The following is a 27,800-nucleotide window of genomic DNA, read 5'->3' on the forward strand; positions in this document are numbered from 1 at the left end:
TTTGAAAATACAACATATATCGCGAAATATAGAATAATTTATCTTCGTGTGGTAAGTGTTTACTGTCTCCTTCATCACTTGTGTGTATATATATATATATATATATTAAAAGATGAAATCACTATGTTGAGTAGCATTAGATTTATGGTAGAAAACTGAACCATTCCATGAATTCCATATAGCTGACCTTTTTCAAAGTGTCAGATTTTTATGTAGTGGAAAATCTTGAGGATTTTCAGAACATGTTCATGAACACTTGAGGAACACATCACAGAAGGTCTGAGTCTAAATGCAATGAGTTGAATCTTGTCTTCTATTCTTCCTTTCTATTTTTGTTGCCTCATTGATCCATTCTTATAAATTTGTTTAGCAGAAGATTAACTACATTATTTATTTTATTACCAAATATTATTGTATTATAATTATTTCATTATGTTTTTGTTTCTGTGTTTCAGGAGAAGAAGTGTATATTGAAATTAACCACCTTGAAATGGACATTAACCAAGATGATGTAAAATTCCAGTTAGTCCAGGAACCCCATTTTGGTTCTCTTATATTAAAACAAGATGTGAATTCCAAGACAAAACTGGGAAATGGTTCAGTAATTTCCAGAAACCAAATCAATCAGAGAAAAGTATATTTTGTGTCCAAACCAGAGATTGGTTCAGATCCGGTTTTGGACAAACTTACATTTCATATGATGGCTGAACATGGACAAGTGATATCAGAGCAAAGTATCACAATAACTATCAATCCAGTAGATAACCAGATTCCAATTGTTACTGTGAATGGAGAATTAGTTGTTATTGAAGGAGACACTGAAGTGTTGCCTGCTGAATTACTTTCCATACATGATCCTGATAGCTCACTTCAAAATATTCACATAATAATAGATAGTCCTCCTTTATTTGGATACTTAACACTAGATGAAGGTAAAGGTTTTAATTTTATTTATCTTTATTTATTTGAAAAATCATGATTACAGAGTATATCAATTTTATATTAGTATATCAATAGTAAAGAATGAAAAATGACAAACATTGAAATGCACATTGCACACACACTTTGAAAGAAATTGCTTGCATAGGATAAACACATATTTGTTTGTGATGGATAGGGATGATTCAGTAAAAGGTTTTTCTTATTTTGATAGAAATATTCAAACACTTTGAATTACCACCTGACATAATGCAACTCTGTGTACCGATGAGTAAGTCAAGTATTGCTATGCTTCATTTTAGGTACTAAGTTTCAATTAACACACTTATTTCTTTCATATTTAACATTTAATTGCATCCATATTCTTTTGGTGTATGTAAGTATGAGAATTACATATAATAATTCTTACATTCTTCTGTTAATAGATGGAGGTGATGAATCCTTAACAGCATTTAATGTTGTATCCCTACAAGAAGAAGAAATTAGATACATTCAGAGCCAACATCACAACATTGAACCAACAGAAGATGCTATTTTGTTTCATGTGTCAGATGGAAAGAATAACTCACCAATAACCAGACTGAATATTTCAATAGAAGTATGTTGAAATAAGATTTTTTCCAATTTGTCAGTTTTCCTAATGAGTATTTTTTTTTAATATTTTACAAATTAATAATTCGTATGTGATAAAAACCAGTATAACACTGTTGCAAAAATTCATAGAAAATAACTTGGTATAACTTTGGCCCAGAATTGTAATTTTATTCCTTTTTAACTAAATTTGAAGGAAACTATTATTTTTTTTATTTCAGTGTGACAAAATTATACAATTCAGTAGGTTATTTAAGTTTCATACAGTTTTTGAAATGCCCAAATAAATTAATTAAAGTTTGGAGAAAAGTTATCATGACATGGGGTAATTTTGGCCTTAGTGCTTTATTTGACTGATGTAAATGTAATATGTCTGTGGGTTAATGTTGGACCATAGGAAATGATTTAGAACTATCAGTGCGCAATATCTGTCATAACTTTGGTGCATTGGGTTTCTGAAAGGTCCAAACACAAAACTAGTGAAGGAAATATTTAACTTCCACAAATCTTACTTACGCAAAATTTAGAAAATTTCGCACTTACGCATTGCACAATTTAATGGTTAAATCCTATTAATTTCGAAGATCCACTGTCTTCATTCACAAAAGGGTACGGCATTTGAAGCGGAGATGGTACCGCGTCACTGCATGCAGTTTTTCATGTGGTACCATCTCCACTTCAAATGCCGTACCCTTTTGTGAATGAAGACAGTGGATCTTCGAAATTAATAGGATTTAACCATTAAATTGTGCAATGCGGAAGTGCGAAATTTTCAAAATTTCACGTAAGTAATTTTAAATCGCGTTTACCGCAACCATCATGAATCCCACAAATCTGTTGTGAAAAAAATTTGTAAACTACATAATTGTATTCAATTTATCATTGTGTATTAAATCATATCAGATTGCCAACTTTAGGAACAGTAAGCTGAATTTTGTTTTGGAATCATTGTGTCGGGATTTATTTTCATATAACTTCCTTCACATCTGTATGGAATACAACCCATCTTCATAGGCCTTCTCCAAAATTTAATGCCTATTGCCATACAATTCACAGTTGGTTCTTCAGCTCATTGAATAAGTTTCATTACATGATACTTTCAAGGCATTCTTCCAATGCTTGTGGAAAGTAATTTCGAGTTGTTTTTTCAGTGTCTGTGGCCAGGGCCGGATTAAGACAAAATTGGGCCTGATGCTTGAAATCTTCGGTGAACAATAAACACAACGACGTTATAGTTACATCACAGCGCAAAGAATAATAGTAACTGTATAATAAGTAACGCTGTGTCTAGGCGTCCGAAATTGGGGCTCCAAATTTTATTCTAAGATTTATTTTCAGGTTAATATAGCAAAAGAAAACTGTTCAGCTTAAAGAAAATTCTCGTCTGTTTTCATCTGGGCGTATTTCAGGAATGGGCCTAATGCTGCAGCATCAATAGCACCCACCTTAATCCGGCCCTGTCTGTGGCATGAGAAGAAGTTCATTGTTAATTTATGCCAGGAATGCTATGCAAATGCCTTTGCAGGAAAGCATTTGTGTCATTGTGATAGTGGAGCATTTATGTTTAGAAATTCTGATTGGGCAAATGTTACCACACATCTAGGGCCAAAGTTACCCCAAGGTAACATACATATATATACTTTATTGGGTGTTTTAGAATTGTGTCATACCATTACATTGTTTTAGGAGTCAATTCCATTCTCATGCAAAATATTGAAATTATCCACCCTTCCAATATGGGAGCCTTATCTGCACTTTGAATGATCTCCAGAACACTTAAATATGTTGTAATTGGTTTGAATAATGTTATAGGAAAGATTATATCAAAATTCAAGTTATTGTCAACTAATACTGTTATTTCGTTAAAATGTTTATTTGCCTGCCATTTTTTAATATCGTGGCCTTGGCATGTGGGTGATCACCAGGAACTTTTGGTATAATGTTATTAATGTTGTAAAGATGTTACATACCAAATTTCAGCTTATTATGAATTAGTTCCTTTATTTCAAGAAAATTTGTCTATATATGTATGAGAGGCATACTGAAAGTAATGAGCAACAAGTTTTCATGAGCCATGTTTTGGTTTTATTAAAGAAAAACATACTACATCATAATCTACAGACTTTTCTTTACTTTTTCAACAAAATTTCAATTTTTTTGCACATACTTTTCCCACCTTTCTGGAAGCTTGAAAATACCCTTGGGGTAGAAATCTGTTCCAGCTCCTTGCAGACACTGACACACTGCTTTCTGTATGTGCTCTGTCATCTGGTAGTGTTAGCCTCATAACTGTTCCTTCACAAAACCGAACAGATAATAGTCAGATGGTGCAATGTCAGGACTGTAGGGAGGGTGAGGCAAAAGTTCCCCCCCATTTTCCCAATTTCCTCTCTGGTGAACTGAGCAGAGTGCAGTCATTCATTATCGTGGTAGATATTCTGAATTTCAGCAGCAGGAATTCCTTCTTTAACAAGAAATTCAATCACAGCACCTTGTTGAAAGGAAACATCACTGTCATCCAATTTGAAACAACTGCCTGTGCTCACGCGATCAAAGCTAATGATGTTACACTACCTTGGTGTGTTCAGTGAAGTCTGTATCTTGCAATGATTTATTTCATTTACGTGTATTGATGGATTCTGATTTTTTTTTAAATTGTTTACTTTCAGTATGCCCCTTGCATTATATATTAAATATATACGAGGGTCACTATTTATATTTTGAGCCTTGGCAACACTGATTGAAGTTAGGCACGATTTGACGTTTGCACGGAATCATCTCGCATTATTGACCATAACGTACTTCAAATGTTTTGTCAATAGCTTGATTTGTGTTGTTTATGTTGCCTTGGAGATTGCGCGACAACAATAAAATGGAATTAACTCGTTAACATTTTCATGCGATGATTTTTTACGATTTTCGACGTGGATTATCAAGACAAGAGTGCATCGATCAACTTACTTCCACATTTGGCAATGAAGCCCCATCCTTTGCCACTGTGAAACGCTGGTATAACAAATTTAATCGTGGCCGCCATTCGCTCACTGACGAGATTCGCGAAGGTCGTCCAAAATCAGTTGTTGTTCAAGAAAACATTGATGCTGTGCAAAACCTAATACTGCAAGATCGTCATGTGACATACTGTGAGATTGAGGCAACCATAGGCATTAGTTCCACCAGCATATATAAAATATTACATGATCATTTAGCTGTGAGAAAGGTATGTTCTCGTTGGATCCCACACAATTTGACAAAAACTCAAAAAGATGCTCGCGTCAATTGGTGCAAACAAATGCTCAATAAATACAATTGTGGTGCTTCAAAAGACGTATATAAGATTGTAACAGGTGACGAATCATGGATATATGCATATGAGCCAGAACGTAAACAGCAGTCGACTGTATGGGTGTTTCAAGATGAACCCAATCCAACAAAAGTTGTTCGCGCTCGAAGCACATCGAAACAAATGGTCGCCTGTTTTTTCGGGAAAACTGGTCATGTGGCAACTGTGCCTTTAGAGGAACGTAGAACGGTCAACTCTGAATGGTACACAATAATTTGTTTGCCAGAGGTCTTCGGTCAAATACGGAAAACAAACAAACGCCGTTGGATCATTGTTCATCAAGACAATGCCAGCTGTCACACATCTCGTCTAACAACCGACTTTATGAACAGTCAAAAAATCGAATTGATGGGTCATCCACCGTACAGTCCTGATTTGGCACCCAATGACTTCTTCTTGTTCCCGAATGTCAAGAATAAATTGCGTGGACAACAATTTTCGTCGGCGGAAGATGCCGTTGATGCGTTCAAAAACCATATTATGGAGGTGTCTCAAGAAGATTGGAAAAACTGCTTTGACAAATGGTTCGAACGAATGCAAAAGTGTATTGACCATAAAGAATAATACTTCGAAAAACAATAAAGCAGTTTTCAATGCCAAATTCCTGTTTTTTCATTGTTAGGCTCAAAATATAAATAGTGACCCTCGTATAATAGAAATAAGACACCAATGCAGGCATGCAAGTAAAGCAAAAACAGATGTCCAATAACTTCAAAGTTTGTTGCAATTTCTATATATGTGAAAAACATTGGTCTGCTGCCGGTAAACCAGATAACATGGGAGAATACATCTCTGGCACATTGACATAAACATTAAACATACCACATTTTTATTATGCAAATATGTTAAAAATATAAATTTATGGCAATGAACTCGAAATAATCACTAACTAAATAGGTATAGATCAAAATAGTGTATACTTTCAGTTGATCTGACATCAGTCTTCAGCTAAGAGCACTGTTTCCGATCAGAAATAAAGGATGATTTCTTAATACTTGAAATGTAAGATGTTTTACAGAATTGTGCATGTAAAATCATTGATTCCATCCATGTGTATAACTCGTGCATTATATGTTTGAAGATCTTTTTAGTTATGTCAAATTAAAATAGAAAAATATTTATCAAAATGCAGGAGGCTAAAACACACATATGTTGGAGCTTGCATTGACAAGTAGAAAAAGATAAACAATGACTTCCTTGCAGGGGACTGAACATGGATCATCCAGATCGTGAATCTATAACACTACATGTTCACCTACAGCCAGGCCCGTACCCAAGGGGGAGGGGGGCAAGGGGCCATGCCCTTCCCCCTCGAGTCATGAAATATTTTAATGTGAACCTATAAAAGATTACAAAAAAAAACATGTAGGGTATTTCACATTTTGCAAGAATTTCAAGTTTCTTCTTGCATAAGTGAATGGGTTGTTTCTGGAGAGAGGTAGACTCTAGAAGTCTGTACTGTAGTATATTTAGCAACTTTAGTTTTATAACCATTTATGCAAAGTTATCAAACATTCCAATTTGGTGGGGCAGTTCACTATTTTTAATCCCTGTCCTGATTTTTTCGAACTGCAGACTTGATGAGAAAATGTCCTTTTTTTTTGGTTAATTCACATTCAGGCATGTTCTTCATTATAAGAATCATTCCTAATACAAGTCATTTAACTTATAAATATATTACTTTGTAATCTTAGATTATCTTTATTACAAATCAAATCAAATCATGGCTGTTCAATGGTGGTGGTATAAGAAAATGGAAAACATTGTTAATTTTTGAATATTGTATCATTCAAATACCTTTGAGAGCACCAAGCTGTATGCCAGTTGACAGCCTTTCTCTGTAAGCAACTATTTTTTTTGATTCTCAGGTCAGGGAGAGAGGGAAGAAGGGCTATCACTGAGTTGATTTTTTCCTGTTACTTTGGTCAGTAATATTGCAACACTACAATTGTACATCCAGCTGCAATACTACCTTAGTGTTGATGGTCACATCCAGGGTACGAATTCCCATGGTGGAGAGGGGGTCTCACACCTTCTCACCAACGATCCTGTTCTATTAAAATTCACCACCCTCCCATCAACATTTTACAAGGGGAATTGTTTATGTTATAACAATAAAAATAAGTAATTAGTTTTGACTTCATAAATACTTTACTAAGAATAATATCAATATCAGTTACACATACAAAGGAGGAAGAACAAATAATAATGTCTATGTGTGTGTGAAAGTTGCATGCTCTCTCTCTCTCTCTCCCTCACTCACTCTGTCTTTCTTTAGCTCTGGTAACAGCATATCTCACACCTTCTCACCAAGGATCCTGTTCTATTAAAATTCACCACCCTCCCATCAACATATAACAAGGGGAAAAGTTTGTGTTATAACAATAAAAATAAGTAATTAGTTTTGACTTCATAAATACTTTACTAAGAATAATATCAATATCAGGTACACATACAAAGGAGGAAGAACAAATAATAATGTCTATGTGCACCAGCATAGTCATAGACAGTTGAGACTATTAGGGAGTGAGGGATGGAGTTGCCCCCTCCCCTCACTTTTTGTCACTTTTGCTCTCGCATTATGCTAAACTTTATCTACCAAAATAAACTGAACTGATAAACTGTCCTTGCCTCCCTCCACCAGTTTTGGCACCTTGCCCCCTCCCACCTATTTTTGGAACCAAATTGCCACCCTGGTCATAGATAAGATTTTATAATTATATCAAAATGGACTAGTGAGGAACAGAGCCGTATCTGCATAGGGGGTTGTCATTATAGTCACCCTAGGCCCCTGGAACACAGAAATTAGACTGACCTGCTTTTTCTCCTCCATTTCTCACCTCCTCTTGTCAGAAATAAAACATAGCACTTACATGTTAATTTAATAGGAAACTAATGTGTTCTCAAAGTCTCTTATTTTTAGCCCCTACACCTAGTTACATATATCAGATCTTTAATTTGCAATCGAATTTGCAATTAACAATACCACACACTGCTTGAATGAAGATGAGGTAGGATGCACAACTGTCCTTTTATTAGCCACATTTCTTGAATGCTAAGTTTTATTTTCGTCGGATTCAATGGAAAAGATTATGTACGTACATAAAATTTCTTCATTGTCTAAGTATGTGGGCCTCATCTAGGCAGAGGGGGTTGGGGTGCAAATTTGGTAAGGGGGGTGCGGAAAATCTATTCTCATCCTGGGCGCTGAAATCTCTAGCTACAGCTCTGATATGGAAATATTTTCTTTCGAGAGATCATTAACAGATTTACGCTGTTATAGAAACATACCACAATAAAAGTATGAAATTTTGTTGACCATTATTTATAAAAAGCAATAATTAAATAAAATCTAACACTTATTAAAAACATTACACCTATTGTCTAATTTCTCGACATTTTGAAATAGTTGTTAAAGGAATTAATTTGCTAGTTTATAAATGTACCAAACTAATTTATTTTTACATGTTTAATCACCGGCAGCTCCAGGGGGGGTTACGATGGTACGACCGTACCCCCTGTTGTCTCAAGGACGCTGGGGCATAACTTAGCCAAATTTGTTCCTGAGAAAAAGAAGAATTAATGCAATACTATCTGAAGCACGAGCGGAAGAGTTTTGCAGAAGAGAAGCAGAGCAGCTACAAAACAGGGTCAGTCATGGTTCATTTAATCAGACCTTGGCTATAGCTGGTGCTCCATGCTATAGCTGGGAACAGTGAAGGAGAAGGTAGTACATATCGTGGATTGTTCAAGGAACTTTACACCTTGATTGCAGTCTTCAATCCTGTGTTGGGGCAGCATAGGGAAAAAGACACTGATAACACAAAGTACACATTGAAAACCATCCAAAATGACATAATCAAATCAATCCATGATGTTATGATTGTCAAAATGCGTGCATCGTTCAAAGAAACTAAAAATGTTTCTGAGATGATGGATGAAACAACGGACCATTCGAAACATGAATAGGTAGCAATATTCATATGCTGGTGTCAGGAGGACTTACAAGTTCATGAAACCCTGATTGCGCTGAAAAGAGTAAAGTTGACAAAAGTGGAGTACTTACTGGATCTCTTGCAGCAGATGTCATTGGAAGTGTTGGAGTTGTCAAATTGAAAAGTCTTAGCTAGTGTTACAATGGAGCAGCAAATATGCAGGACTGTTGGAATGGGTTACATGCAAAAGTGAGTGATTTCTGTGGAAGAGATGTTTTGACCGTTTATTGCTACGCACACTGTCTAAATCTCATTTTAGTAGATAGCATGAAATGCGTGCACGAGGCCTTTTTCACTTTTTGGTACCTAAGATGATTCGTATGTCTTCATTGAATGCTCAGCTCAAAGACATGCAGTATTTGAAGACATTCAGAATTCAGTCGACTTGAAGTTAAGGAATCTAAAGAAACGCAGCGGTACAAGATGGTCCTGTTGGTCAGAAGCGGTGAACATCATAACAGAAAAATTTCCTCTGGTGATTCAAGCCTTTAAGGATCTTCAGGACAACTCAGAAGATGTCAAGGTTTCTGCTGAGGCTAAAGGACTGTCCTTCACCATCCAGTCATTTGACTTCATTCTGTGAATTCGTCTTTTGAGACCAGTCCTGAATGTCATCAATACACTTAATGTATCTTTCAAACAACTTGACACGAATATGGACAGTGCTCTAGGAGGTCTTTAAGCTCTGGAAAATGCCATCCAGAACCTTAGATGAGTTGATCACTTGAAGACAATATATGAAGGTTCCATGGCTGAATGCAAAAAACATGGAATTTTTTTAACTTCAAAATGGAAACGCCAGGTCAATGTACACTACGATGACAACCCCTCAACAGAAAATATCAGCACAACAGAAGAGGAATCACGAGCAGCATACCTTGCTGTGCTGGATCGAGTCCTCGTTGGTATGAAGGAGCGCTTCTCCCAAAGATGCCATTCTCGCCTGCAGGCCTTCCAAGAAGTGTTGATGCAGGAATCGTCATCTGAGGAGAAGATCAGAGGGGTGGCTGAGTTTTGCAACATAGACTATTCTCTTCTGAAAGGTGAAATTGCCTTGTTGAGAAATGATGGGCAGTTTACTGAAGCTAGGAAATAAGGGGTGGAAAATGTATTTTGATTTTGAGTTTACAATATACAGGGTGTCATTTTAATGGCGCCCACGGACCACAGATTCGTATAGAGGACATCAAAATAAACAACTTTTCTCAGTAACATTTTTCTCATTGGTGCGTATATTCGACGCTACAGCCGTTCAAGAAAGACAATTTTGCCGCCTGGATGCTGGCAACCCAACACAACATTTGATTGTATCTGTGACGTAATTTCCTGAGGCAAAACGGCGCACGGCAGGGTTGCAAGGAACACACAAATTTTGTGAAAATGACAAACTACCAACCATATTATTAGCTGAAAAACGAAGCGAGAGACGCGTCCAGTAGACCGAACATCATACCATACCAGCTAGATGATGAGCAGTCATCTCAGGGGAAGGGGGAAGTGAACCAACGATATGAGAAATGGTAAAAAATGTATTCAAAATGATGTGTCAATATCGGATCTTGTCTCAGCCTACATGTTAAATATCAACAACAATAAATTTTATTGGCCTTGCAGCTTACATGAGGCTGTTTAAGCCCAACTACATGTCAAATATTTGCAAATCTAATTAGTTGCAAATTTGATATCTACAGGTTTGTGTCCAGATGCCTTGTGGTACTTTTGTGCTGATAACGGAAGTATCCGAGGTTCACGTTGTTACATTACGGCTAAAACACGTACAACTACAGTAACAACGTAATGACGAATCAGTAACGAATATACTGCCCTGTTCACAGTTGCGAACTAATTATTACATGTGTATCCGGTGCATAGATAAACACAGTCATCGGAGAGCTTGTATTACTACTACTTATATCCCTGTCTTTTCAACCAATTTTGCCACTTGCCTCATAATGCCCTGAATATAAATTATATTATGTGTTGCTTACCTCTGGAATTTTGAGTTCTTTCATTTCTATTTTGTCATCTGTTCAGTGTGTCACAGACAACTAGTATCAGAAGAACGAAGTGGATAGACTAAATTGTAGATTCCAACTTGGTAACTAGATTTGCAAATATTTGACATGTAAGCTGAGACAAAATTCGATTTGACCACTTCCACTTGAATTCTATTTTCTTTCTGCCATTTTTCGTATCGTTTGTCTACTTTCTGTTAGGTTACAGAACGTGTTTTCTCATTTTGTTTTATGGTACATAATGTGGCTGATTGTAGCTATGTCATTTTTCATAGAATATGTGTGTTCCTGGTAACCCTGGAACGCATCGCTTCACGACGGGATATGACGTCACAAATGCAATCAAATGTTGTGTGTGGTTGCCAGCATTCAGGCGGCAAAACTGGCTTTTTTGAACGACTGTAGCGCCGAAACTACGCACCAATGAGAGAAATGTTACTGAGAAAAGTTGTTTGTTTTGATGTCCTTTATACGAATCTGTGGTCTGTGGGCGCCATTAAAATGACACCCTGTATAATATAAAATATATCAAAAACAAGAGAGAGCCACGCTTTACGCGGCCACACGCAGACCCTATTCCACGTGTGGTGTTCCGTATAATAACAGGTATCCCTTGAGATACCTGTTAAGCAACAGACGAACTTTAGCCTAAATTTAATAATCAGTAACCAGGGGAGGCTTTGGTAGGCTTATGATTCACTTCAATGATAAAAGGTCGGACACCTTTGAACGACATATTTATTCATAAAAAACACCTTTTTTTTTCTTGCATGTATGGCTGAGAATAACTTGGATATTACCTGATATCCTATGGATGCTGTTACGGCATCAGTTCTGCCGACCATGTGGTCTGGATTTCCACTTTGGAAGAGGGACACAAAAACTCGCTATATTGCCGAAATTTTCACTGGGATCATTAAATGCTGTTTTGGACACAATATCCCACTTGGTCACACACACTTAGGTCCATGTTTACTGTAACTGGACCTTAGATCCCTGTTTCCCTTATGCATCCTTTGTTGCTGGCACAAGCAGCCATTAACACACTGGATTTTGCCAGCAACTACACAGGTGACTTGCTCTCAGGTGGGTGTGGAATACAAGTGAGCTGGTACACCCAGCTCAACACACAATAGGCCATCTGAAAGTCTGCTCTGTGACGTCACAGCCTTGAAGGCTTCTCATTGGCCAGCTGGAGTCCTCTGAGACTTTCCCTTGTCTGTGGGAAAGTTATCAATTGTTTGAAAAGTGTAAATAATAGTGTTTTTTCACCTTTTCTGGCTTAATTATGCCAGATAATTGCAAATGAATTTACTTTTAGTAAATTAGGCATTATTTTACCTATGGGTAAGTGTTATCTTTGATTTTCAATAAAGGATAAAAGGTTTAATAAATATGTAATTTGGAGCACATGGTTTTTGGTATTCAAGATGGCTACTGTCAGCCTAAAAATTGTTGTTTCTTTATAAATAAGGCACTTCTACCCCTCCCATGAGTGTAACAAATGGTTGGTAAACATTACCCATGATTCTAATTGGGGGGGGGGGGGGTATAAGTCTCTGGGAAAATAGCTCTCACAAGCTTTCTCTGATGCTAACCTGATGGCCCTTGTACTTAGGTTATGGTGTGTGGGCATGTATGCCCAATGCTGATTGGTCATAAGGACCTTTCCTTTATTTGTTGAGTGTTTCAGGTCTGCAGCAACAGCTGTTGTTTACCCAACAGTAAAGTCAATCATTAGATCATTTTTGTGCATATGAATTTCAATAGCCAGCGTAGAGAGAAGTTTCTCAAAGTTGACTTTTGTGAAATCAAAAACAAGAACCACAATGACACAAGATGATGTTTGTTGAACAAATTTAATGAATTATTGATGATGTTTGTTGAACAAAACTTGTGCAGAAATGTTAACATTTTGCATTGCATTGATAGATTCAGATCATATGGCCCTCATAGGCTTCTTTTGTAAACTCAACTGTTAACCTTGGTATTTTTAACATACACAAACATTTCAGTACAAATAGAGGAAAATTAAATAAACCTTACAGCACCGGCGCCACAAGAGAAAGGTAGATTTTGTCTGCTTAGAGTGTAAGGTGGATGGCAATATTTTGGAAAGGACGACAGAAATCAATGATCGATCATAAGTTAACTTTTCTCTTTTAAGACACATATTGAAAAAATATTGTATGTGAAACCTCGTATCATGTACTATGTTTTATTATAACCAATACAAAAGACATTAACAATATAGAAGCATTAAATATATTATTTAATAATTAAATATTAATAATTAAATGTTAATAGTTTTGTTAGAAGCATATAGAAATATGCCTGCATAATATGGGATACTTTTTACTAGTGATGTATATTTCAAAACGTTCTTACGTTAATTATACTGTATTATTAAACTTATAAAAAAATGGTCATACAGATAGTACATATAAAATTGCTAGAAAAAAATTTAGTATAACACATTCTACTAGAAGGGAAATCCATGAGCAAATTTTATTGTACAAAATTGTCAATGAATCAACGAAAAAGCAGGAAATTTTAAATTTATTGAAATTCAATGTGAACAAAAATAGGTTACGCACTTACACAAACATAGGTTTGCTTTTGCACTAGCTTCACTTTTGCAGTAAATTGTACATTAGTCACACCAATTGGTAAAGGTACTCTAATATATAAAAGACAGTGTGAAACTGTGTAATCTATTTTCATTCTATATAAGTACACCTTGTTGATGAATCCTGAAACTGCCAGTGTACTAATTATATTAATTAATTACAAATCAGTCAGTTACTTTGAGTATTTCATCATTGACAATGAGTGTTTGTTCTAGTTTTATGTTTCAGATGTGAGTGATTTTATGACTACTGTAACTTTTTAATTTCTGTCACCACTGGTACACATTGTGGCCCCGGTGGCTCAGTCGGTAATGCATCTGACTACCATGCTCAAGGTCCCAGGTTCGATCCCCGGCCGGTTCAAATCCGGGAACTTTTATAACGTTGGAAGCTGCTCCGGCGCCCACCCAGCGTCGAATGACATGGGTACCTGGGGGGTAAAGACGGTTAGGGGCATGATGCTGATCACATCACCCCCACTCATGACCGGATCAAGAAAGTGTGGGGCATTACCCCCACACCCCCTATACGCCTTCATGGCATGGTGCTATGCACAGGGGAGCACTTTACCTTTTTTTTATACCTTTTTTACTGGTACACATTAAGACATCACCTTCAGGAAAAGTAATATATGACTCTCAAAGAACTTGAAATGGGAATTACATGTGAAACTCACGCGACTTGGTCTTAAAATTTTTCATATTTGGATTTTTTATCATCAACCGAGCATTTAGTTTCTGGACACATAGTGCCATACATTATTTGAGTTAGCACTGTGTCTGAAAAAGAAATTCTGAAATCTTAACTGAATTGAGCATGCAAAAATGCTCCATCTGCATAAAAACCAGGCATTTTTGTTACTTGGCACAAAATTTGTGTTGACCAATGTTACTGTTATGGTAAAGATCATACTAAAGATGCATTTCATCATTTTTTACTTGATTAATATCTTATTTTTATTATCTTCTAGCTTGTTAATGATGAGCCACCAGTTATCATTACAGAAGTGTTGCATGTTGAAAAAGGAAAAGGAACTGTTATTAGGAATGCATCATTATATGTTGGAGACTTTGATTCTGAGCCTGATGATCTAATACTCACAGTTCTTCAGTCACCATATCATGGTAAATATTTCATTAAAGATTTAATTACTTTAAAATGTCAATCACTACCTACATGTTACAACCAGGAATACAAAATTGAATTTTTCTCTCTAGTTGAAAATGCAATAACTAAAATCAACACACATATGCTGCTACTAAAATGTTAGGAAGGATATGTTTTGGGACTTCTTTAGAGTTTAAATAATACGTAATTACACAAATATGTAAGAAAGCACTTGCAATATAAGAGATCAACAAAACAACAACTCTTCCACTGTTACAAACCACACCAATATCCTGCACACACAGCAAAAATCTCCATAAGAAATCGACAATGCCAGATCAGATTCATGGATATTATGGATATTTGATACGCGAAGTTCGGTGTTTTTCACATTGTGAATTTGTATGATTCTGATTAATTTCAAAGTCCCACTGCTATGTGAATTTGTATGATTCTGATTATTTTCGAAAGTCCCACTGCTTTTATTAATTGAGGATGCAGCATGTGGGACAGAGAATGTAGTGCATCACTGCTTTGTTTGTTCCTGGGTGGTGGTGGTTCCATTTTATCCCATCTGGTGACACTGATGCACGTTTCTTTGTTTGCATCGCCTGCTGTGATTTCAGCTGGCAGCTGCTTTGGTTTCCCTCATCTGGTGGTATTGCTGGATGGTGACTGGCAGGTTGGGTTGTCTGCTGCATTGTGTTTCTTGGTGTGACATGGTTCATGTTCCTTGGATGGACAGAAGGTGGAACCAGCACACGTGTCATTGCTCGTACGCAACAAACCCACCATAGCACTGTGTTCTGCGTTCTTCGGGAGGAGGAATTGCACCCATACAAATGGCATAAGGTGCACCACATACTGCCCACAGACTTTCCCCTACACATGGATTTCTGCCAATCTTACGTGCAACAAACTCTTGCCATTCCAGATTTCCCAACAATGGTTTTGTGGACCGATGAGGCAATGTTCACCAGGGACGGCATGTTCAATAGTCACAACAGCCACGTCTGGGATATGGACAATCCACATGCAATCATTGTGCGCCATCATCAAAATAGGTTTGCAGTGAATGTGTGGTGTGGTGTAGTAGGTGACCATTTGATAGGCTCATACATTTTGCCCTCTACTTTGTCTGGTGGGAATTATCGGGTGTTTCTACATGATGTATTACCTTTTACCTGGACGTGCCACTGGCAGGTAGATCACATATCTGGTTTCAACAAGACGGGGCGGGGCCCCTGTGCATTTCGACCGGGGAGCCAGAGCCTTACTCAACAATATTTTCGGCGATCTTTGGTTTGGCAGGGGTGAACCTTTACCTTGGCCACCTTGCTCCCCCGACCTCACACCACTGGATTTCTTTGTGTGGGGAGAAATGAAAAGGCTCATGTATGAAACCCCTGTTGAAAGTGCTGAGGACCTCATTGCTCGTGTTAGTGCTGCTGCTGGGACAATTCGTGACATGCCAGAGGTATTTGCACGTACCAGACAATCAGTGATTTGCTGATGCCATCTTTGTCTTGAAGTCAATGGCGGACATTTTCAACAACGTCTCTGAGTATACAGGTGTTTGTGAGCTCCTATCAGGACCACATAGTGTCCTTTAGTGAAAGGTGCGAGTAAAGATGCTGGAGATCCATGTACTACATACCATCGATCTGCATGTGAGGAGGTTGTGCGCTTCTCAGGGGGAATCACTTCAAGATGTGGTGAGCCTGGAAATGTTACATGCCATTGTGTGCATTTTCTTGCCATTCTCCGTCTTCAATCCTTCAAGGATTACCCACTTTCTTTGGGAAACTCTCTTGTAGTAATATGTAAAGTATGACATATGGCCATTGTTTAACTTTTGTTTTTCGTAATGTAAAGTAGTGTGTCAACATTATGGGATTGAAAACGTTTTTTCCTTGTTTTCCCTTAGTTTTTTTCCATTTGGGATGGTGTCCCAGCAGTAGTGGGATATGCGACAAATTGGTTTCTTTCCTTCTTCGTACCGCAATGTGAACCGTGTGTGGGACGGTGTCCTACCAGTAGTGAGAGTCCCCTTGCAATTTACGCTGGGCCTCAATTGCTGCACCATTGTAGGTACGACATCCTTCATATTCTTTTATTCTGACATTGATATTTTTCTTCCTTCTTGAGTTATTGTGCTTTAAACATAGTGTGAGGCGAGTTTCGCACGCCTGTCACTTGAAAACGGTACCGATTTTGACATTTTTTTCACATGGCATTTTTTCCTTGTTTTTATGTGTCAAATCACCTCCCAAGCATTGTAACAGGTATTTTCAACACCCTGTATCAGGCGCGGTTGGCTGTATAGCGCAAATGTGCAGTGACCCCCCAGTAATATACAAAATAAACATTAACTGAGATGTTCATAAGCGTAGAGTGCCAAATTCTCTTAGTGAGAAGGAGAAACCGTGGGCCAGAGCCACTCAGCTCCCCTCTAGTTCCGTTTCATGCAAAGCCTCCGCTGAACCTCCGCCAGGCAACCCCTACCATGCTAAAAGCATAGGATGGCTAGCAGAAGCTCGACGCGTACATATCGCGAAAATTCATGCAGTCGGATACTCCAGGAAGGTTGTTGCGTCAAAACGGACATGTGCAGTTTGTAGGATCACCAGCGAGCTGGAGTGAATCACGCTCTTCTCACTTCTAATGTTGCACTGTGTGTTTCAATTTGAATTCATTTGGCATTCTCTTTGTATTATTTATATTTTAGAAGACTTATTAGATTAATGAAGAGGGTGTAATATAAATGTAGAGGTGACCCCAAACGAAAGCTAGAAGTAAAGATGATGGGACAAATAAAATAAATATGATAGAAAACAACTTGCCTACACATTCAGAGTTTTCTTCTTTAAGATGGAAACACTTCAGGTTGAAGGAGCCGAAAAGTCAAAAATAGCATGAGGGCGAGGGGTCGCTTATCGGACAGGACTTAAACAACCTTTTGGTCTTCTTACGTCAGACTAAATGCTTTCGTTGACATGTTAGGCTTTTTTAGGTTTAGTTATCTTAGAATATATACACTACAATTTTCGGGGCTTTACCGTGCTTGACCAAAAATGTAGTATTTACTATTTATTCAAGCCTAACCTAACAATGAAGGCATTTCACACTTATGTCAGAAGACGACCAAAAAGTTGTTTGGGTTTTGTGTGATCAGTTATACTCTAGCACGAGAGGGTGTTCGAGGTGATGCATGCGATTGACTTTGTTACGTGTCATTGTCTCCATACTTGTTAGTTTGTTTTGAAGTGTGTGGCTGGTGATTGAAATATATTTGGCATGGTGATACGTTGAGTGGAGTGATGTGGATTGTGTATTGGAAGGAGTGTAGTTGTTGCTGTGTGAGAAGTTAACATATTGCATAGATTTTGATTTAGCAATATACTTTTGAATAGTTATATAAGAATTATCTTGTAGGTTCAGGATCCAGTTCCAATAATATAGTCTATTTGACAGTGGTGGGACCAGAAAATAGTTGGCAAGAGTGGAAAGAGGCAAGAATATTTTCTAAATTCTGAGATACCCCTAAATACAATACCATATGAAAATCTTAAATTAAAAAAAAATGATCGCCCCCTACACACACTCCTTGGTGCTGTCACTGTTATCTGAACATAAAGCAAATTAACTTTGTCGGTAATCTACCTGCCAAAATTTGATAATTTTCCCAGTACTATCCCTAGGAACCAAAGCGTGTAGTGTCCCACTTTGCATAATTTTGGTGAACCCCCAGAAAAATTATGCACGAGCCACGCCTGCCCTGTATATACACTCTATCACATCATTTCATTAGGAAATTATGTGTTTAAGCTTAGGCCATTGTGTTAATAGTGGCTTTACTGAGGTCCCTTCTTAGGTTCATAGAAAATATGTCAATGGTGATATTCTAGATTAGTTCTCTTTTTAATTTCCTATCTAGCTTTCTTTATATGTAAGAAAAACTTCATTCTTGAGTCTAGTTTTGACGACGGAATTCGAAAATGTATCTGGCAGAGTAGATAGATGTTCAGCATCTATTTTGTGATTTAAAAACTTCCACAAGGATACTATTTCCTGTAACGTTCTTCTATGACACAGCTTTGTAAACCGACTTTCATATATTAGGTTGTCGTAGTGTTCAAATGTGGGGTATTCAGAGTGTCCGAAAAGTCACGCAACCCGGTGTTTACGACCGTATAACGGAATAGCGAAACGGAATGAGAAGAAACGCTTTCTGCCAAGAGAATGCCCTGTATATTGGGAAAATTTAGAGAGACAAACATATGTAAGAACATGCATGTTTTAATAACAAATAAGCAAAGTGTTGCCAAAGGCGGAAAAAAAATATTTGCAAATCGTGTATATTGATGCACAGAACTCACTGAGGTAAATTATTGCAACATTTCACAATACCAACGAACAATTTGGATGGCCATCTAATGAATTTGACAGAAAAAGAACTTTGACGAAGTTTCAAAAACATTGCAGAAGGGAATAAATGGGCTGTTCCAAAAATCGATGTTTTCACAATATTACGAGGGACACTGGCAACACTGTTGGTGTCACGTGTCACTAACAGACGTGTTTCACCTCAGGCTATCACACTAAGGCACTTTTAATGACAAAGGAGAAAGTTGGTTATTCTCGAACATATGGAATAAATTACATACACCTTGCAACCATGAAATGTGGTTTCAATTGGATAGGTATGTCAACAGCCAAAATTCCAGGCATTGGTTGACAGAAAACCCACATCAGTTGCATGAACTACCCTTGCACTCTCCGAAAATCGGTGTATGGTGTGGAATATCGCGACGTCGTATTGTGGGACCGTTATTCTTTGAGACAACAGTGGATACCGCTGTGTACGGGGATCTCATAATGCAATTCAACAAGATGGAGCAACTTGCCATACATCTAATGAATCTCTTCGTATGCTGAGATAATTTTTTGGTGATCGTCTAATATCCAAGGATTTGTGGCCCAGTCGCTCGCCCGATTTAACATCTGGAGATTTTTTTCTGTGGGGTTACTTAAAGGGGAAAGTATACCAAACGGGACCCAGAACATTGGAGAAGCTGAAACGAAACATTACACAGGAAATTAATAATATCGGTGCTGCAACCCTCAGAAAGGTATCTGAGAACATGATCAAGCGAACTAACTTATGTATCCAAGAAAATGGTGGACACTTCAAACATTTGCTTTAATTTGTAGTGATACCCACATTTCAGGGTTGCAAGGTGTATGTAATTTATTGCATATGTTCGAGAATAACCAACTTTCTCCTTTGTTGTTAAAAGTGCCTTAGTGTGATAGCCTGAGGTGAAACACGTCTGTTAGTGACACGTGACACCAACAGTGTTGCCAGTGTCCCTCGTAATATTGTGAAAACATCGATTTTTGGAATAGCCCATTTATTCCCTTCTGCAATGTTTTTGAAACTTCGTCAAAGTTCTTTTTCTGTCAAATTCATTAGATGGCCATCCAAATTGTTCGTTGGTATTGTGAAATGTTGCAATAATTTACCTCAGTGAGTTCTGTGCATCAATATACACGATTTGCAAATAATTTTTTTCCGCCTTTGGCAACACTTTGCTTATTTGTTATTAAAACATGCATGTTCTTACATATGTTTGTCTCTCTAAATTTTCCCAATATACAGGGCATTCTCTTGGCAGAAAGCGTTTCTTCTCATCCTGTTTCGCTATTCCGTTATACGGTCGTAAACACCGGGTTGCATGACTTTTCGGACACTCTGTACTTTCTGAAATTTGTATTTTAAAAATATCTCAATTGGACTCTTTCAATTTCTACACTGTACTTTGCTGTGTCTGTATTCCATATAACAGATACATATTCAAGTTTCGGTCTTACATATGAATAATACAAAACTTTTAATGTCTCTATACTCTTGAAATCCCTCCCCATTCTAAGAATAACCCCAAGGTTCTTGAACGCTTCACTAATTATTTGTTCTACATGTTTATTAAAACTAAGATTTGAATAAAATATAACCCCTAAATCCTTGACTATAAAATTTCTTGCTAGAGTATGGTTGCATATTTGAAACTGAAATTCAACTGGGTTTTTCTTTCGAGTATATATTACGAAATGGCATTTATTGATTTTTAGTGTCCACGTTTTTAACTTTGTAATGTCATTTTGAAGTTGAGAACTGTCATCTTGTTTGCTTATTTTCCTGTAAAATTTTAGGTCATCTGCAAACAGCAATTTGTGTGAATTTTCAAATGGATCAAAACCTCCCCAATGGCGCAGTGGTAGTGTCGTTTCCTTGTAATCAAGGGGTCCCGGGTTTGACACCCGGTGCAGGCACATAGTGGTTCGGATTCCACTTTAAACTGTAGGTCCAGTCCCAATTAGCCTTACTGTGCATTAAAGTGGACTTAAAACACCAAATCAACCAACCAACCAATCAAATGAATCAGGCAAGTCATTAATAAGTAATGTGAAAAGAAGTGGCCCAAGGTTAAACCCCTGAGGTACTCCTCAGATGACTCTTATCTCTGAAGATGTGTGGCCTTTACATGTCACGTACTGCTTATGGTTCTGCAAATAGGAAGCAAACAATTGGCGCAGTGGTTTAGAAATATTGAAGCAAGCTAATTTACTTAATAGGATATCATGGTTAACTAAATCGAATGCTTTACAAAAGTCTGTATATATTGCTTCAACTTGACCTACTTCATCCAAGGTTGAACTTATAAAATTTGTAATATTGGAGAGATTTGTCAACATTGATCTACGTGGTACAAAGCTATGCTGAAATGATGATATTACAGATTTTACATGGGTAAATATGTAACAGTGCATGATTTTTTTAAATATTTTTGCTAGGGCTGATAATATACTTATTGGTCGGTAGTTTTGTACGTCATTAGTGTTATTGGTTTTGGGAAGTGGACAAATTGACGTGGCTTTCCATTTTTTAGGAAATTTGTGCTTTGCAAGAATTAAATTGAAAATTAGATATAATGGGTATTTCAACACATAACTGCAATCTTTAACTCCATAGGGAGGTATCTTGTCCAGTCCAGCTGATTTCTTAGGTTTTAAGTCTGTATGCATCAATAATTTCATTACTAACTATTGATCGAAATTCGATAAATTTATTGTAGTGGTATCGAAAGTCTCCCACCTGTTTTTTCCACTTCTTATGCTGGTAATGTCTCCTACGTATATTTTTAATAACGCTGCTCGTAAACCAACACGGGTACTGTCTTTTACGGCTTTTATTTAAGGGGACACATTCATCGAATATTTTATATTTTCTTAAAACACATCTGTAGCTTGATCAACATCATTCTTTGTTTTCAAATATCCCAGTTTGTGATAAGCAGCTTGTTTAATTTTTTAGCTGTCTGATCAGTGTTTCCTTTTTCATTAGTTTGCATATTAGTTTTTCCAAAAACATGAAAAAAAAGCAAGTTAAATGTGATGCACATTGTTAATAATGGGTCTATTATTATTAATATAAATAAACATAATATTAGGGTTACACTTATTATTATTATTATTTTTGTTCTTAGTTTGAATATTTCGTTTGGTATAAGTCTTGTTGTATAAATAAATAGAACCAATATTCCTCCTAGAAATACTAGAAATAGTACATGGGTGAGTCATGTGGATTTTAGAAATGTTGATATTGCCAGGCATGCAGTAATAGTTTGTATAATCAGCATAATTCCAGTAATGTCCATGATGTCAGAAGTCATGGTTTGTAACAAGAAGTTTGGTTAAGCTCTCTTAGCAAGAATTCAGACCAATGTTACAAGCAAGTGATGAGCAAATCAAACTGCAAGCAATAAGTGACATTCAACATGAGTATTCATACTGAACTGACAAGCAACTTGTAACTTTCTGATTAATTACTTGAGACATACAAATGATTGCGCTGGCCAATGGTATCCCATACAACCGGTCATTTGCAGGATACAATTGTTTCCAGGAGTAACACCCACACCCCTACAAAAATACCCTGCCTCTGAAACATTGGGCAAGAATGTCAAATGTTACAGCACCTTGGTTTACACAGGTTTCAGGGATCCCAGTTCTAGCTTTTGCTTTAAAACAAAACTTGGCATAGTTAACAGAAAGCATAACTCAGTGCCAATTGCTACAAAAAATCTTGCTGAGAATGGAAATAAGAAAGAAATAGGTTTGGCTGCATTTGTATTGTTTTCTTAAAATAAAGCAATTGTGTTGTTAAAAATAAGGAGCAGAAAAACAAGGTTACCTAATATATTTTAGATCATCTGACATTACAGTTGGAAGACTATAAGATTGAAATAGCAGATAGTTGTACACTAGTTGATGCTATCCTCATGTGAACTCATTCAAAAAGTTAAACTGCATGAAGATTCCAGGTACCCTCATTGAGTTATCATAAACCACATATTTATAATATTAAATACATGTGTATGATTGACAAGTACAGTGGATCCCTGGTTTCAAATTCCCAGATTTTACACTTTACTGTATAATACATTCAATCTGGAGTATCCCAACATAGTAAAATGTTATAAAATTTTCCTCGGTTTTACATTTTCCAGCATTCTAAATTGTTTTGCTTTGGTTCCCTAAAAAAACGTAAAATCAAGTTTCCACTGTAACATGTTTATTGTTATTCTGTTCTTTTGTGCATAGGTGCCGATTTAAGGGGAGAAGACATTTTCTGCCCCCTCCAAAATTCCTCATTATATATATATATATATATATATATATATATATATATATATATATATATATATATATATATATATATATATACACTACCTGGCGGAAGCCAACCGCCAGCTGGCTGACCCCTCCACCTACAAACCCACCACAGTTGACCTATCCACCGAACACCTCACCAAAATCCGGGACTTCATCCACACCCGCGGCCCACCTGAAGGCCTCACAGCTCGTACCACCGCCATGTTAATACCCGACAATCCCCGCACCCCCACCTTCTATCTATTGCCCAAAATCCACAAACCTGGCAACCCTGGCAGACCCATTGTGTCCAGCTATAACTCACCTACAGAACGAATCTCAGCCTTTGTTGACTCCCATCTCCAGCCTCTTGTGAAAGCTCTGCCCTCCTACCTCCGTGACACCAACCACTTCCTCCAGAAAATCAGCACCCTCCCACCATTGCCCCCAAATACCATCCTTGCCACCATTGATGTCACCTCCCTCTACACCAACATACCTCACTCCCATGGCCTCCGCTCCATAGAATTCTATCTCAATAGCAGACCCAAACCTCACAACCCCAGCACCAACTTCCTGACCCACCTAGCCCACCTTGTCCTCACTTGTAACAACTTCACCTTTGAAAACCAAAATTTCCTACAGATCCGAGGTACAGCCATGGGTACCAGAATGGCCCCATCCTATGCAAACCTCTTCATGGGTCAACTAGAGCAAGAGTTAACCGTGGATATCCCTCCATCCTGGTCACCAAGCAAATATCACGAGCTGCCTCACATACCACTACCACCAAGAAACCTGCTGCCACCAACCCACCTGCACTCATCACCCAATATCATCCCCACCTCAACAAAATCAGGCACACACTGCACTCTCTTCTCCCAATCCTCCACAGTGATCCCGAAACCAAAAACATATTTCCCGACAAACCCAGGGTGGTTTTCAAACGCCCCCCTAACCTCCAAAACATCCTGGTCCACAACACTCCTTCACCACACATCCAACACCCCCCTGCCCATAAATGCAACCGACCCAGGTGCAAGACCTGTCCCATCCTCATCACTTCTCACACCCTCCAGGTGCACACGGCCACTGGCAAATTTACCCTCCATCCCAAAGGGACCTGCCATGCCTCAAACCTTATCTACATCCTCACCTGCAACATCTGTGGTGATTTTTACCTGGGGAAACATCAACGGCCCTCAACCTCCGCATCAATAACCACCGCTCCTCCACCCACAACCTGGACTTCACTGTCGCCGTCCACACCAACCACCACAACATCAGTTTCAACGACTGCTTCCGGGTAGCGATCATCCACCTCCTACCCCAACCAACCAACACCTCTGTTCGCAAAAGATGGGAGAGGGCCTATATATCGGCCATGAGTGCAACCACTCCACCTGGCCTGAACAAGGCCTCACAGTTTACAACGAGCCTGGTGACGAAACAGTGTTTTTTCGTTCTACGCACCGCTTCTTCTTCAATGGGGACCTGGCAACTCTGCAGGACCCCAACTTCCGGTTCCGTCTTCTGTTTCTTCTCACACCGATGATGCTATAAATTAGCGAAAATTTTGAATTTTCCTACTGTCCGGTGAGTGTTTCCTTTTACCTTATTTGATTTATATATATATATATATATATATATATATATATATATATATATATATATATATGTATGTATGTATATATATATATATATATAAACTCCCCCCTCCTCCAATATTTATATGATGTTGGTGCCTCAGATATTGAGTTGTCATAGATGTCTAGGGACAATTTTTCTCCAGCATGATTTGACAGGAAATCATGTGCATCATTATTTACATTTTCAGGCATCATTAAAAGAAGGGAGTCGGTAGACCATCCAGTTGGCACTGGCCACATTATTTCTGTGGGCCAAACTGTCACTTATGAAAATATACTGGAAGAACTAGTAACATACTCTCCAACTGCCTTCGATGTTCATGATGATCTTGCCATTTTCAGTGTGAGTATGTTTTGTTGAAATTGTAATTATTTCTAATGAAGTGAATAAAAGACAGTGTATAATGTATAATTCTGTTTCCTTCTTTACTTTTAGGTTTTGCATTCAATCAAAAATAAATATGCAAAACAGGATGTAAAGTTTTCTGCTAGTTTTGGTAGCTGGACACAAAATTAATTTATTCATAATTGGGAAATGAGAGATGTGGTAGTAGATAAATAAAGAGAAACTAGTACTCACTTTTTCGGTGAAACTGTTTTTTTTCATAGTTCTATTAATTTCAGTGGCCACTGCCACCATCCTCGTTGGAACTTGTTGCACTTCTGCTTGACGTGCTTCTATTGTTCTTAGAGGGCTGCCACTAGGTGCGCTGTTGTCAACTGCCCGTCTCTGTCCATGTCATCTGCTATTGTCCAGCATTAACTGTTGTAGTAGGAGAATCCAAGTGTGGTGTGCCTGTCTGCTATCGATGCTTAACTCATGCGGGAAGTGCATTATAGCATGTGTTTCCTTGATTTTGGTGTCTACGAGCATGTGGGCTGAGTGCTTGACACACCTTTTGGATTTTATGTCTATTGTATTTGATCTGTTTAGCAAGACCAGTGGGTTGGGCTCTTTCTTTCATCAGTTAGGTGTTGTTCGATTCTAACTTTGATAGATCTGATATGACCTGCCAATGTAATGTGCCTTGCACTCTCACTCGGCATCATATACACCTGTGTTATCAAGGGGGGGGGGGGGGGGAAAGGAAGTACGCTTGTGTTTGTTTAGTTTATCAGCTATTTTGGCATTGGGTTTGTGCACCACTTTGATGTCATAGGGGAGAAGGGCTTTGGACATGGGGTTAGAGGTGGTGGGATGGTAGGGGAAGGGAAACCACTTATACTTGCTGTTGGAAGTTGATTGTGGCTGGGTAGGCTGCCTGATCTGTATTTCTGCTTTACTGCATCAAGTGGAAAACTGGGATTCTGTGTAGCCTTGTTTCAGAGCTATTTCAGTAATGGTGGCTATCTTTTCTCGTAGATCTTCTTCTCTGTAACAGTAGAAGAAGGCTCTTCGATAAAGCTTAAGCTAATGTGTGGCTGAAATGTTATCAAAGAGCCTGCTAAGCCAAGTGTCAGGTTAACCTTGCAGCAGGTTTTCGCATATGTAGATCCAAACGTGTGCGCAGAATAAAGTTCCACTGAGACGGGTTCTATTCCGACACAACTGCATACTTGCAAGAAAACAGTTATTTAATTTGTAAAATACAGACAAAATAATACATCCATTAGCAGGTGTGGACTTGATCGGTTGCAATCACTGTGCAGATGAACTTGGATCCGCAGATTCGCCAACTGGAGTTTGTATTGCGCTGAGGAATCCCTGAAGCCCAAGTGCGAGTCGAGCAAGACTGAATACGTTGCAGAGCGCGTGGAATCCGTGATACCAGTGTTGCACATCCCACTATTTTAACCATATGTTTATTGTGATTAATAATTGTGCTATACAGCGGCGAGAATGGCTGAATCAAGCAAGGTCTCCTGTTCAGCGAGTGTTATTGTGGGCTTCATCCGAAAGGAAAAGCTCTTCAAATCAAGCAAGTTGTTTAAAATGCATAATCCTCCTTACGGAAACAAGATCAAAGTAAAACAGGGCGTGAGGTGATTTGCCGTCAATGGGCGCACGAACTGTATCCCGGGTGTTGAATGATTTGCGGTTTGAGTTTAGGAAGAGGAAACGATTGTTTGTTGTTTGATGACAAAAGAATGTCCCCGGTATTAAAAGATATCCCCGTGAGAAGAAACATGTTTATTATTTGGACCAGACGTGCTTTAACTCTGGGAGGGGCGTGGGCGTTATATTAATTTTTTTTTAATATATCACCATGCAAAACAACCGCCAGGGCTGAAGAAACCGACGAGAAAGGGAGAGGGGAAGGGGGAGGCTTATTGTTTCACCCACTCACGGCAATGACGTCTTTGTTGAAGGCGCATATATTTACTGTTCCGTGCAAGGAAAGGGATGGATGATTAGCAAGAAATGGACAGACCAAGATTTGAATCCTGGTTTAGTGAAGTGATTCATAAATTGAAACCAGAGTAATAGCAGCAGACAATGCACCTGATTGTATATATCCACAATAACAAACCATGCTTTTTTTTTTTTTTTTTTGCTGGTATAACTTGAAGTGCGTGTGTCTTACAGTAACAAAGGTTTTCATAAACGTATTTTTTTATAAACCAAAAACAATAATGACATGCATGCGGGTTTTGATGTGTTGTGCGGTTGGCAATACTGTGGATTTTCTCAGTGTCTGCTATATAAGCAGCTCGGCGGTTGAGGCAAGACTGGCATGGAAGATTCTGTGCTCAGTTCCCGCGCGGATTGATACATAAAACCTGCTGCAAACTTAGCCTGACGCGCGGCTTAGAGTACTAAGCCAAGCGTCAAGTCAACCTTGCAGCAGGTTTTCGCATATGTAGTTCCAAACATG

General features: G+C 38.0%; 1 protein-coding gene across 2 annotated transcripts in view; it reads left to right on the plus strand.

Annotated features, from left to right (window-relative positions):
- LOC145994954 (extracellular matrix organizing protein FRAS1-like) overlaps positions 1 to 27,800 on the plus strand; it is a 408,454-nt gene that overhangs the window by 255,841 nt on the left and 124,813 nt on the right. For both annotated transcript variants that reach the window (XM_083131481.1, XM_083131482.1), the window contains 4 exons: positions 456 to 932; positions 1,365 to 1,537; positions 14,484 to 14,637; positions 25,173 to 25,327. In XM_083131481.1, the coding sequence (XP_082987607.1) occupies positions 456 to 932; positions 1,365 to 1,537; positions 14,484 to 14,637; positions 25,173 to 25,327 (959 nt within the window). The remainder of the gene's footprint in view (positions 1 to 455; positions 933 to 1,364; positions 1,538 to 14,483; positions 14,638 to 25,172; positions 25,328 to 27,800) is intronic.

The sequence above is a fragment of the Lepisma saccharinum genome, chromosome 11 (assembly GCF_977018435.1).
Source record: "Lepisma saccharinum chromosome 11, izLepSacc3.1, whole genome shotgun sequence".
In the NCBI taxonomy this organism is placed as follows: Eukaryota; Metazoa; Arthropoda; class Insecta; order Zygentoma; family Lepismatidae; genus Lepisma; species Lepisma saccharinum.